Raw genomic sequence first — 13,155 nt, forward strand, 5'->3', positions numbered from 1 at the left:
AGTGTTGATCAAGTTTCAAACTTTATAAAATTAAACATGTCCGCAAAAGTTTGACGGTTTGAGCCTAAAAAAAAATACTACAAACATTTTTGTAAGTAAAACAATAGGTAAAATGATTAAAACACCATAGTAAATATATTTAAGATTAAATGAATAAATGTTCAAATCATAAAAAAAAAAAAATTCAATAGTTTCTACAAAATTCTACCATACTAAAATTAACTTACTATCATTTCATATCTTTAAACATAATATTCATCACGTAGCACCGTTTGGTAGACATTATTATTAATCTATGTATAACTTATCTTATCAAATCTCGCGTTCTTTTCGTCATATTATTTATTCATCTATTAATTATTAATTTTAAATCAATCAAATCATTAATAATTTATCTTACATCAATTAAATCATTGAATTTAAATAACTATATTAACTCTTATAAATAATATTATTTTATATTTTATTTATTTTTTAAAAAACAAAATAGTAATTTATCATTTTAATATAAAATTTAATCAATCAAATCAAATATACTATAATCTATCAATTAAATATTATATTAACTATCATTTTTTATTTATTTTTTAATACATTTATTACTTATATACGTATTATTTATCTTTATCACTCAAATCAAACGATACTTTTATATATATATTTTCATAAATTTAAGATCAAAAGAATAAATGTTCAAGTTTTTATATCAATTTTATAAATAGATTTCTACCTAACTCAAATTCATAAAAAACATCAAATTCAAATAAAATATTATTTTTATTATATATATAAATCGAATCAACCCGAGTCACGCGACCCAAATGGACCTCACGCGTGAATGCTGAGAACCATCACTGGTTGTTTCCCGTTCTCACGTACGATAACTCTCCCACGTTTTATAATTTCTCAACGAAAATTTTTTGTAAAAAAAATAAAAAAAAATCGTAGAAAAAAAAAAGAGCAGGCAGTCCCCAAGGCGAAAGCAACGGGTAAGGTAGCACAGCAGCAATCCAGCCGCAATGGAGGTGAAGCGTAGGAAGAAGGGCCGCCCCTCCAAAACCTCTCATCTCTCTTCTCCTCCAAAACCCATTATCCAAGATTCCTCCCCCGCGCACACCCGTCGATCCACGCGCCATAACCCTAGTTTCGCCAATTTCGATGAATCAGACGAAGATGATGAGAGGAAGGAGAAGAAGGTCAAGCTCGTCGTTCGTTTGCCTCAATCTGGTGACAAGATTGGCCGCAAAGGCCAACGGGATTCCACCGAGTGCGATTCCGGATCCGCCTCTGGATCGGGGCCGGGTTCTGATTCTGACCCGGAACCGGAGGAGACGGAGGGTAATGGGAATAAACGCAGGATCAATGCCGTTGATGGCGGATCTACCGTTGCCGTTTCTGATCAGGTGAGTGAATTTGGCTTTTGTTGGAAACGTTGTGGTAGTTGGTTTTGATTTCGAATTGGGTTTTCTGAGACTTTCTTGGAACACCTCTTGTTTTGGTGAGTAATAATTGAAAAGCTTAGATTTTTATTTGTCCACTCCAACAGTTCGAATTTTTCTTCATCAGTTTCTCAGCCTTTGATGCTTTTTTGGAAATAATAAATTTTCCATTTTTGGGATTTGGAATGCAGAATAAAATCGTTTGAGTTTTTTGAACTAGTGGATGGGATTTGAAGGGACTTTTGGGATTTCGCGCGAAAGAAATTATTAACGTTTCTTTTAAGGATTTTTTTCGGGTGGTGGCTACACTGACTTCCAAAGATCTGTAATAGAAATACTATTTGTTTTGACCAGTCAAATTTTTCTTTGCTTTTGCTCAATTTAAATTTTTTTTATTTGGTTTGCTTTTATTTTCTTGTTATGACATCTGGGGTTTCTTGAATTATTTCAACTCTTTCTTGTTCTATATTATTTTCTTGTTTTTTTATTCTTTTGTAAATGGGTTTCTTCATTTTTCCCCCTTATATACATATTAGATATTTCTTGTATTTAATCCAGTTGACCTTCTTTTATGTAGACCATCCTTCAACTGAATTAATTATTATATATATTCATTCTTGATAAAAAGTTCAGATTTGTCCTTACGTTGATAGATATCTGGAGGATTGTTTTTTCTTTTGTACTTGCTGATGCTGCTGTTACATTAACTGTGTATTTACTGCCTTTATTCATTCTGCCTCTGATTTGTTCTCAATGATTTAATTTTAAAAAATGGCTTGATATACGTGCATATCTTCTGTGATCGAAATAACGATGGTTCCGTTAATTTTTGCAGGAAAAAAAGTTTGTGAAAGGGACCGACAATCCAAATGGTTTTTTTTCTTTGCCCTTCTTTACTTTTGAATTTAAAACAATCTTCTTAAGCTCTAAATATTAACACGGAGAATTGGGATTTTATTTTTTGATGTGATTGTGATAATTTCATTTAATTTTTTGGGGACAGGGTGGCCGTTGGAGTCTGTTTCCACAACACCTTTGCCAGACAAAAAGTTGTTGGTCTTTATTCTTCAAAGGCTTCAAAAGTATGTTTTCCTTGTGTTATTCTTTTTTAGATGTTTATTATCTATATTTGTCAATATCGTACTATTCCATTTTGGGAATTCCGTTACTCGTTTCTCAGTGTTGTCTTTACTGGATGATTGCACTGTAGGAAGGACACTCGTGGGGCATTCTCTGAGGCTGTGGATCCCGATGAGGTGATGTCATTTTCTTTGCTGGTGACATTGTAATCATATATTATGTGCAGCTAATGCCGATTTAATTTTATTGCAGTTACCTGACTACCACGAGATAATAAAGCAGCCTATGGATTTTGGGACTGTGAACAAGAAACTTGATAGCGGAGCTTATAAAAGCTTGGAAGAACTGGAGGTTGGTCTCCGGATCTAACTATTCAGGCTGCATCTTCTCAGCTTACAGTGTTGTTCTGTTTGAGTCATGATTATTACTCTTTTCTGCTGGTTTGCGAGTTTGTGGAATGGGGGAAGGGGTTGAGATTTTCCAATGATGCCTGTGCACTTAGTTAACATCTCATATGTCTCCTTTTCTCCAAGGGTCTATTATGCTTACACATGACCTGAACTATTTTTACTCAAGACGGTAATATCTTCCTTATATTGCTTGATAACGGGTTTAGGAAATAGCCTAATGCAGTATTGGGCTTTGGCCTTTTTCGTCATTCTGTGGGGTATTATCAATTATGGTTTGATTGATCTGTCCGACTTTTTTTTAATTATTATTTAATTGTTTTTTAAATCTGAAGGTAGTTCAAGTCTAACTATAATTCTTAAGTTGGATGGCATCTATTTTCATGAAATATTTATTGGAAGAAGCTGGAGTGCTTATATATTCTGCATTGGGCTTAAAGACGAAAAAATTTACCTGTTTGGCGACCATTAATTTTGTAATATATATTAAGTTCAATTGCAAAACAAGCTATACCAAAAAGAAAATAACTTGCAGTTCTCCGCGGATGATATCCTGAATTTACTTGTTTATAAAGTATCACTCAGTTCTAATACAATGTAAACAAGGCAAGCATTTTTTATTTCACATCTTTTCTGGAATTGTGATCATTCGCTTCTGTTCATGAATTTCAGGAATTGTTCAAAGATTTTTCCTTTTCATTAATTTCTTTTTTCCTTCAAGATTTGTTCCTAGTATGCTAACAGTGATGTTTTATTGAAAGAGCAAACACTGATATGAGCATGAATTTTTCTCACTTGTGCTTCCAGGCAGATGTGCTTTTGATATGTTCAAATGCCATGATGTACAACCCATCAGACAGCATCTATTATCGGCAGGTTTGTGAATCCTCACATGCTTTGATTCTCCCGGTTTGTCACATCCAGCTCTGCATCGTAATAGTTTTTCATGCTAGGCTCGATCTATCCAAGAGCTTGCTACGAGAGACTTTGAAAATCTCAGGCATGAGGGTGATGATGGTCAACCACAGCCCAAGGTTGTGCGAAGAGGTAGACCCCCAGGAAAGAACCCAAAGAAACCTGTTGAAACGTCTCCAATAGACCGTGTTGGTCCTGAGGTTTCTTCAGGTGCAACTCTTGCCAGTGGAGAAGTTAAAGCAACTGGATCTAACTCATACAACCTAAGAAAAGCACCTCCATCATACAACTATCGTTCCATGGACCCTTTCGTGTCCACCCTTCGGTCAAGAAATGGTGAAAACTGCTATGAATTGTCCACTGATTGGAATGGTGAATTTCCAGGTTGGTTTGTATAAATGGCATTGATTATCAAAGACCAACTCATTTGGTCTATTTTCTTTTGACCACACACTTCTCTTTTCCTATTCGCAGCATCCATTTTAAGGGCTGACATGAAATATGGAAAGAAACATTTCACTGTGGATGAGAATAGGCGAGATACTTACGGGCAATTTCATCCCTTGTCTTATGGCAGTGAACCAAATGTTTTGTCGTCTTCTATTGGAGATGTGAAGCGGTTGGTGCCGGTACGTATATAGACAAACTTGAATCACTGTGGCTGTAATTGGTTCTGTTTCTGGCAAAATGCAATAAATTATGCAGCCTATATTTCATTTATTTTTTGAATGAGACATTTTTAACTATACATCCTGTATTAAATATTTGGCTAACTGCCAGGATATTTTCCAGTAACACCCGTTTTGAACTTACAGGTCGGTCTTCATGACCCCCTTGCTTATGCAAGAAGTCTTGCTAGGTATGCTGCGAATCTTGGGCCTGTAGCCTGGAAAATTGCCTCGAAAAAAATCGAATCTGTCTTACCTGATGGGGTACAATATGGCCCTGGTTGGGTTGGTGAAGCACCTTCACAGCCGTCGCCTTTTTCATCTGAGAATTGGAGACCGCCGAATGATACTGTTGGTGGTTCAAGAAAACCTGCAACACCCTCAACTTCTGACTTAAATTCTGCATTTGCTTCTAAAGGAATCGCTGATGCTGTTTGGAAACTGAACAGCCAGAATGAAACATATGTTCAGGGTGATGCTTCTTCTTGGAGAATGCAATTTCCGGGTCAACAGAAACCCGTTTATCATCCTCAAAGAAACGGCTTTACTGGTATGCACGAATACCAATTATCTGCTGCAGGGGTCTCGTTCCCTCCTCAAATGGTCGAAACTGTTCCTGTAAATGAGGCTAATTTACCGGAGAGTTGGGGTACGTTACCGGTTGACTATCCCAAAGAACAAGGTAAAATCTTCGAATCACATGCAGAAACTGAACCTTGGAATTCTGGTAAACCATCTTGGCAGGAATTAACGATGCAACAGAGGCGAAATCTTTCAGTTCCTCCGGACCTGAATTTAAGAGTTCCAGCTGTTTCGCCTAGTTCTAGCTTACAAATTGGTTCCCCAAAGCAGCAGCCAGACTTGGCATTACAGCTTTAACTGCTATTGATTTTTCATTTTTGAAGGAATCTTGACATTTGGAGCTGCAGATTGATATAGTTTAGGAGACAGATTGTACAGATCATGTATAAAATTTTTCTTAGTCGAAACGAAAAAATATTTATTGTATTAAACATGGGAAACTTTGATACTGAGATGCCATTATTTGATCCAACAAAACCGAGTGAAGCCAAATGTTTTATCAGATTTGATTTCCCATGCTTTGTGACCAAACCGTACCATGCTTCAGTGATGATAGATCATTCATTCATTTGTTTCCTGTCTAAAATAATTTTACTGTTGTCACTGAATCCTATTTTAATGAATTTTCATTTTCATTATAGAATATTGTCCGTTTTATTAATGTTTTGTATGTTTTGGTTTCTAGATCGTATATGATCACCAATGTATCGTAACTTCAGTCTCACACATGAAATGTTTTAATAAAAACAATGGTTACAGTTGAGTCTCGAACGTTCTGTTCCAAATTTTAAACATGTTTTGCGTATTATCGGGTTCTAAATAAAGTGTGTTTGTGTTTATATTTAAAACTTAGAAATTATTTGTAGAATCTCCTATATACTTTACTTTTTGAATATAGGACACTGCATTTTCAATGATCATACCACATTCTCCTGCATTTGGAGTCTTGGACCCATTTGTTTCTTAGTTCACACAACTTCATACTCATCTTGAAAAATATAAGCTTCGATGGAGGTTTTCGATCTCCAATAATATATTAGTTAATTAATTTAACTTTTTTTTTTTACATTACTCAAACACGATCTCATATTACATGAAATTTACAGTAAAAAATTTTCTTCGAAAATAAAATTAATAGATCACTCCCCCATTCAATCTCGTGATATATTTTTTTCAAAAAAGAAAAAAAAAAAACGAAAACAAAACTGAACACTACCCTACCCTATCCATACATTAATGTCTAGTCGACCAACATGGCAACATTGTTGAAAATCTTGTTAACTTGTCAATAAAAGGTTTTCTTTTGAGGGGAAAAAAAACATGAAGAATAGTTTCTATTAAGAAGCCAAAATAAATAATCTTTTAATTAACGCAAATATATATTTAATTAATGAATGAATTAATTCCATAATCTCTGAAGGTGTATATATCATGTCAAATGTCTACATACATTTTTTTTATGGCATGAGACCCCAACCATTACTCTCCTATACAATACTAAATAAACACCCGAGATAATGTACTAATCTATAAATTATGCTAGTCAAATAAATTGCTTAGATAAGCATATGCAACAGACTTGTCAAAAAATATTTTAATAAAAAAAAATCAAACTCATGATCATTATCCAAACGTTCACCAACTCAAAAAGCTCTTTGAGGACCTCTATACACTTTCTTATATTATGTCATTTTGCTCGTTCAATTATGCCGTCATATTACTAAATAACTAGAAAAGCTGTCCATGTTTTTAATTCATATTTTAATAATGTATCATCAAAATCAATTAAATGTATTCTATCATTAAGAACAAGCCATAACCGAACACAAAAAAACCAACACGGAATTATTTAACTAAATGAATTTTGTTTGTTCATGAATTTGAAATCTAACTTCTTTCGATTTTTATCATTTGTTTTGTCTTTATATCTCTTGGGCATTTCCAACCTTCCTCTTACCGGAGGAATCCTCCATTATAGAGGAAGGTTGACACTCCAACCATCTTCTAAATGCACTCTTCATTTTGGAGAGTGATACAATGTTCTTCCAAAATGGAGGATCACTGTACATTTGGAGACATTTTTAGATGATGTTATTAATTACAAAATTGTCATCCTCCAAAATTGCAAATGGGTCCTTCTGTAATTTTTTTTTCTTTTTGATCCATTTCAGTTTTCTAATTATTTTTAATTAATTTCAATGTTCCATTTATTTTAATTTAGTTTTAATTTATTCGAAGTGTTTTATTTTATTCATAAATTAATTATAATTTTAATATTTATAATAAACATCAAATGAAAATGATGAACAAGATCATGATTAAAAAAAACACAACACAATTTAGTACAAACATTTTACTAAAACATAATTTATTACAAACATTTATTGTCGACTTAATTTAACTTGGAAAACACGCTATATTTTTTGACAAAGTAAAATAGGCAACACTAAAGGACATACCACCAACAAATTAAAAAAAAAAAACGCAAACAACAATAAAAATAAACACATTCATTGCAATCAGGATAATACATTAATAGTCTGAAATATCGGGTCCGGGTGGTGAAGTTCCTCCGAAAAATTGTCCAAACGGTGTAGAATTCCCAACAATTTAATTATGTATTGTGTTGTTTGCAATTTAATGACCAAATAAATGATTATTTTAAAAAATCGAGTCGAATAAATGTTAATTTTTTTATGTTTAATAATATAATACATAATTATTAATATATTATACGATTTTGGTTTGAAGTTTATCGAATTAATTCAGTTGAAAGATATAATATGTAATTATTAAATTACATATATGTGTGTTTGTAAAAGAAAAAAAAAATAGAAAAATTGAGTATTTGGTAATATTTAGAGAATATGGGTTTGAGAAATTTTTTGAAAATAGAGGTCACAAATCTCTATTTTGGAGGATAGAGGACGAAAAATAGAGGATATGAGTTGGAGATGACCTTGTTTAAAGGTCCTTTTAAATTTTTTTTTTTGTGAAGAAATGTCTTAAAAAAATATTATTTGACCAAAGTTATTTTTCAAACTATCACATTTAACCACGTTTAACTGAATTTATCCAATCTAATAAAATGTGATTTTAAAAAACAAAAAACTCGAAATATTTATTTAAACACATTAAATTACTTGAGTTGTTTTTAAATTCACAAAAAATTATGTGAGATAGTTTCACGGGTCAATTTTATGAAACAAATATCTTTTTTAAGTCACCTATGAAAAATTATTATTTTTATGTCAATATATTATTTTTTATTATAAATATAGACAAAATTAACCTGATTTGTTACCATGAGATCATCTTTAAAAAAATTCTTCTAGATTTTACTGGCTTGTGCGGAGTGCTCAACCCGCACTCAACTCGCGCAAGACACATCATATCATTAATCATCATTAGCGTTTAACATCTTCTCCTAAAATGAACCGAACAGGTGCCAATTAACAATAAAACTTCTGTAACACTGCATGTTGTGTGCTTGTGGTTCAGCTCCAATTTGGCATTGCATATCATTATTTGATATCGAAAGCAAAAATATGCCTATAAAAAATTGTATATACATACGTGATATAATTACCTTGAAATTCATAATCTTTCTGGTAGTTGGATTGACTTTTGTCCCAGCTTGCTACTTTCGTTTCCGCAGTTATTTGGTAATAAGACTGGATTGAGATTCACGTTGAATGAATTGGTTTCTCTGTTATCACACAAACTTCTATCATGTCATGTTCTCGCGAACTAATTTTGTAAAATAATTTTTTTATTCAATTCAACTCATAAAAAAATATTATATCTTATATGAAAAATATTATATGTTGTTGTAGATATGAACGGAGTCAATTCATTTCACCCATTTTAAATTGATGAGATTTCTAGTATCATCTTCTGTGCATTATTATTATTATTATTATTATTATTAAAAAAGATAACATCTCTTATTTCCTGTATAGAACTTCTGCCCCAGCATACTTCCAAACTATTCCATTGAATTTAGATAAAATAATTGGCATCGTAAATGGCCACCATCATCATTAAATCCTGACAGATTGTCACATCAATGGCACATATAATTAGTTTGAGTCCAACTAACGTAGAGGAAAAATCCATTCGCAGGCCTCGCCAAAGCGTTTAAATGCTAGCTGTGGGGGAGAGCGACCCGCAACAATCACTTTGAATTTTCCCAAAATGGGCCACACACATGCTCCAAATAAACTGGTGAATCGAACTATTTTACTTGCGTTTTTTGATAGGAAATAATGCCTGCCAATCACTAGGATCCAAGTGTCGCCTCAAAAACGCAGCGTCTGCCCCGCTGGAGGCTTTGTAAGAAACCCCACCTGCAGATGCTGATGTGTACGACCTGCCGACTGTTCCCTCTGGACCGTATCTCATTTCTTGACTCGGAGAAAATAAAGAAATGGGGAGGCATTATTACCGTTAAGGTGAGCGCTAAAAGAGGGGGTGGGATGGGTGGATGTAATGAAATTCCGAGCTAAATATAGGAAAAAGCAGACAAAAGCTCTTGTTTTCTGGTTTTCGTAGAAGACCCATGAACTGAAAAATCATGGGTTTTTCATGATGTTTTCTTGATGTCGCAGTTCGGAGTATTTTCACCTCAAAGTTGCGATCTTTTGTGGTAGATTATCATCTATCGTGTGTTCTTGGGGGTAAGGTGGGTTTTTTGCATTGGAATGTTAAACGTCATTTGTTATGAGATTTGAGGGGAGGAATCTGCGTTGGAGTAATCGTTTATCTGGATTTGCATTTCTTGAATTCTGCGGCATTTAATGATTCTCTTAAATAAGATTGCATATATGTTTTTTCCTGTTTTATCTTAATTTTTTTCTTTGTTGCGGTGGCTTCTTAATTTGGTCGATCATTATGGAATGTGGAGTTTGATTTGGGATAATTGAGGTGAAACTGCGTCTATATAAGTTTATATTCTTTATTTAGTTTGAAAGACGCAAACTTTGTGGGAGGAGAGAATTTATAAGGAGAAGGAGAGATTGGTGGGGAAAGAGATGAGTTGCTTTTCTTGCATGAGCCCTCGAACAAAGGATGTGAGTGATTATGATGCAGACATGGCTCCAAGATCCAATGATGTTTATGGTAATTATTTTTTGTTTATTGGTTTTCTCAATCTTTTTTTTTTTCCTTTCTGAATTTCTATGCTTTTTATTGCTTTCATGCAATGAGTTTTTGCATTTCACATGTACATTAATGTTTGTTTAATCTCTAATAATGAATCCTTGGGAAAACAGTTCAGGGGAAGGGGAAGAAGGTGAATGTGCGTGAAACATATATGATGATAGTTCCGGCATTTAAATTTTGAATTTGAATTTTGCATCTTGATACTCAAGAGGCAGGTCTCAAAAGGAAAGAAGTACGATTTGAGTAAATTTTTTTTTTTAAATTCGAGTTTCGTCTCACAAATCCGTCTAACTAATCCCAAGACCCCCTTCTCTGCCTCTTAAAACAAAATTAGGATTTGCCCTTGGCGACACTGTCATTTATTATGATCTTCTTTGTGTATTTTCTATTCCGTTCTGGTTCCATCAACTTCTGTAGAGAAAGGGAAGAAGGGAAACTCTGTGATGACGCCTATAGGCAAGGAGAGCAATGAGGCAGCAGTTAGTGTGGCGAGAAGCTTCGCATTTAAGGAACTTGCGGTGGCCACTCAAAATTTCAGGGAAGCGAACTTGATCGGTGAAGGTGGTTTTGGGAGCGTATATAAAGGCCGTCTAGAATCTAACATGGCAAGCTCTCATTTTCTTCTGGTTCTTAATTTGTATAGCGTTTAATGATAAATCAATTATCGGAAGTTCTTGAGAGGAATTTTGTTTTTTTACCTTGTGAATTATACTGCAAACTGTGCTCATTTTCTTTGGATTTATGGTCAGATTGTTGCGGTGAAACAACTTAACCTCGATGGCCTTCAAGGGAATCAAGAATTCATTGTGGAGGTTCTCATGTTAAGCTTGCTGCACCATTCAAACCTCGTGAATTTGATCGGGTATTGTGCTGATGGTGATCAGAGACTCCTGGTTTACGAATACATGCCAATGGGTAGCCTGGAAAATCATCTATTTGGTAATCTATGATATATTTTTAGTTTAAAATTTCTCCACAGTCGTTCAAGTTTTGGTTCTCGGGTTTTTGGGAATTTAAACATGTCTTGTATCTATAGACACAGAAATTTTGAGCTTGGTTATGAATATGCGGTGTCATCAAATCAGTTTGAAGTTCATTGACGTGGCTTCAGGCCATTTCTCAGGGCTGTCCTTATCTTGCTTAACCATAGGTATGTTAGTAACGTATATGTTCCATTTCGGTATCAGATCTAGAGCCCGGCCAAGAGCCTCTGAGTTGGAGCAAACGTCTGAGGATTGCTGTTGGTGCGGCTCGTGGCCTTGAATATCTTCACTGCAAAGCAAATCCCCCCGTAATCTACCGTGACCTTAAATCTTCGAACATACTTTTGGACAATGACTTCAATGTTAAACTGTCTGATTTTGGACTTGCGAAACTCGGACCTGTTGGTGACAACACTCATGTTTCAACTCGAGTAATGGGAACCTATGGATATTGTGCCCCCGAGTACGCCATGAGTGGCAAACTGACTCTAAAATCGGACATCTACAGCTTCGGTGTCGTTCTGTTGGAGCTTATCACTGGACGCAAAGCAATCGACTGCAGCAGGAAGCCAGGAGAGCAAAATCTGGTTGTGTGGGTGAGTTTGCATTTTACTGTGTATAACAGGCACAAATATTCTGCCCATTTTGGCATAGCTCTGTCTCAACTCTTGTAGACATATAATACCACTTACTCATATTATATTTACAGTCACGGCAATATCTGAAGGACCGGAGGAAGTTCGTCGAGATGGTGGACCCTCTACTAGAAGGACGATTCTCGGTCAGGAGCCTGCACCATGCCATTGCAATCACTTCAATGTGCCTCCAGGAACAAGCAAGTTTCCGCCCCCTTATCAGCGACATTGTCATGGCACTCGAGTACTTAGCTTCCCGTGCAGGAAGATTTCACAACCGGACATCATCATCCCCATCTCATCTGGATATCAATCCTGATTCAAGAAGATAAAAGAAATCGCGAAACTGTGTCCTCATTTGGAACACGCAACTGATTTTTGGACCCTTCGTGGAATGATCTTTTATCCTTGCATAGATAGAAAGCATGAGGTATAATCCGTTATCTTCCTGACGAACGAAGGCTATAGAATGAAGGAGTTGTGTAGGCTCTGTGTATGAATCTGATGACATATTTGAACTTGTTTCCGAATGCAGATATGGAGGGAATTATATTAGCGGAGTTGCTGCTTTTCTTCTTCAGTTCTTGATTCCCTTTTTATTAATTTTTTTCCCCAAAGGCTTCTAGTATATAACATAATCTTGTGATTATATTGAATTATTTCTACATGTTCTTGGTGGAATTTGTCTCCTAGGTGCAGAAGAATTTGTTTCAGCTGTAACTCGTAATTGTTGGTTACTGCTGCTGTTTTGTGTTGTATTTGTATGTCTGGTATATGTCAATATCAGAATAGTTCCCCCAGAAAGCTATGACATATGTACTTGGCAGCAAAAAAAAAAAAAAATTGAATTAAGAAGTCAAACTTTTGAAGACTTTCGCGACAATACATGGAATCCAACATGTGATATTGGTTCTAATATTAATCACAAGATCGAACGATTTATCGTTTTCTCAAAAGTTATATATGATAGTAATAGTGCTATTAAAAAATTTGAATAAGGCTATTAATAAGAGTAATTATTGTGTCTAGGCATTTTTAGATATGTTTTTATGTAGAAATTTTTTTTTTCTTTTTTAAAATATAAAAGAAGGATACCATTTAACATGTCAGAAGTTCAAAATGCACAGCTTGATTCAAAAATAAAAGTTAGTCATAGGCTATTAGCGGTTGAGTAGATGCTATCCGCAGGATAGTGCCCTGCGGGTGACGTGGCGGCGCATGATTGGTTAAAATCAGTAGGCCCCATGTAGGACCCACTAATTTTAATCAATCATGGGGTTATA

At 34.6% G+C, this 13,155-nt stretch overlaps 2 protein-coding genes across 6 annotated transcripts; both read left to right on the plus strand.

The window, feature by feature from the left end:
* The first annotated feature begins 918 nt into the window (after positions 1–918).
* LOC140882733 (uncharacterized) lies at positions 919–5,654 on the plus strand. Its single transcript, XM_073288904.1, has 9 exons — positions 919–1,403; positions 2,275–2,311; positions 2,443–2,521; positions 2,650–2,695; positions 2,772–2,870; positions 3,734–3,802; positions 3,880–4,225; positions 4,316–4,470; positions 4,657–5,654. Exons 1-9 carry the CDS (start codon positions 1,020–1,022, stop codon positions 5,386–5,388), a joined length of 1,947 nt encoding a protein of 648 aa, XP_073145005.1. The 5' UTR covers positions 919–1,019; the 3' UTR covers positions 5,389–5,654.
* A 3,672-nt stretch (positions 5,655–9,326) lies between these two features.
* On the plus strand, positions 9,327–12,727 carry LOC140882734 (probable serine/threonine-protein kinase PBL21). Of its 5 annotated transcripts, XR_012150273.1 has the most exons (7): positions 9,332–9,775; positions 10,057–10,212; positions 10,672–10,859; positions 11,004–11,193; positions 11,442–11,833; positions 11,947–12,302; positions 12,408–12,725. XR_012150273.1 is itself a non-coding variant. In XM_073288906.1 (6 exons), exons 2-6 carry the CDS (start codon positions 10,125–10,127, stop codon positions 12,202–12,204), a joined length of 1,116 nt encoding a protein of 371 aa, XP_073145007.1. In that variant the 5' UTR covers positions 9,331–9,770; positions 10,057–10,124; the 3' UTR covers positions 12,205–12,726. The 5 variants fall into 5 exon arrangements, 4 of the variants coding, with proteins under 4 accessions (XP_073145009.1, XP_073145008.1, XP_073145007.1 ...); XM_073288906.1 differs by having other exon boundaries at positions 9,331–9,770; positions 11,947–12,726; XM_073288905.1 differs by having other exon boundaries at positions 9,333–9,775; positions 11,947–12,726.
* The last annotated feature ends 428 nt before the right edge of the window (positions 12,728–13,155 follow it).

The sequence above is a fragment of the Henckelia pumila genome, chromosome 2 (genome assembly GCF_033568475.1).
Source record: "Henckelia pumila isolate YLH828 chromosome 2, ASM3356847v2, whole genome shotgun sequence".
Taxonomy (NCBI): domain Eukaryota; kingdom Viridiplantae; phylum Streptophyta; class Magnoliopsida; order Lamiales; family Gesneriaceae; genus Henckelia; species Henckelia pumila.

What these genes read in the sequence shown, in the direction of transcription:
- LOC140882733 (XM_073288904.1), top strand. Translation starts at nt 1,020, where the DNA reads ATGGAGGTGAAGCGTAGGAAGAAGGGCCGCCCCTCCAAAACCTCTCAT. An exon ending in AGGCTGTGGATCCCGATGAG is followed by an intron (nt 2,696 to 2,771) that starts GTGATGTCATTT and finishes ATTTTATTGCAG; the next exon opens with TTACCTGACTACCACGAGAT. An exon ending in ATGTGAAGCGGTTGGTGCCG is followed by an intron (nt 4,471 to 4,656) that starts GTACGTATATAG and finishes TTGAACTTACAG; the next exon opens with GTCGGTCTTCATGACCCCCT.
- LOC140882734 (XM_073288906.1), top strand. Translation starts at nt 10,125, where the DNA reads ATGAGTTGCTTTTCTTGCATGAGCCCTCGAACAAAGGATGTGAGTGAT. An exon ending in AAGATCCAATGATGTTTATG is followed by an intron (nt 10,213 to 10,671) that starts GTAATTATTTTT and finishes CAACTTCTGTAG; the next exon opens with AGAAAGGGAAGAAGGGAAAC. An exon ending in GCCGTCTAGAATCTAACATG is followed by an intron (nt 10,860 to 11,003) that starts GCAAGCTCTCAT and finishes ATTTATGGTCAG; the next exon opens with ATTGTTGCGGTGAAACAACT.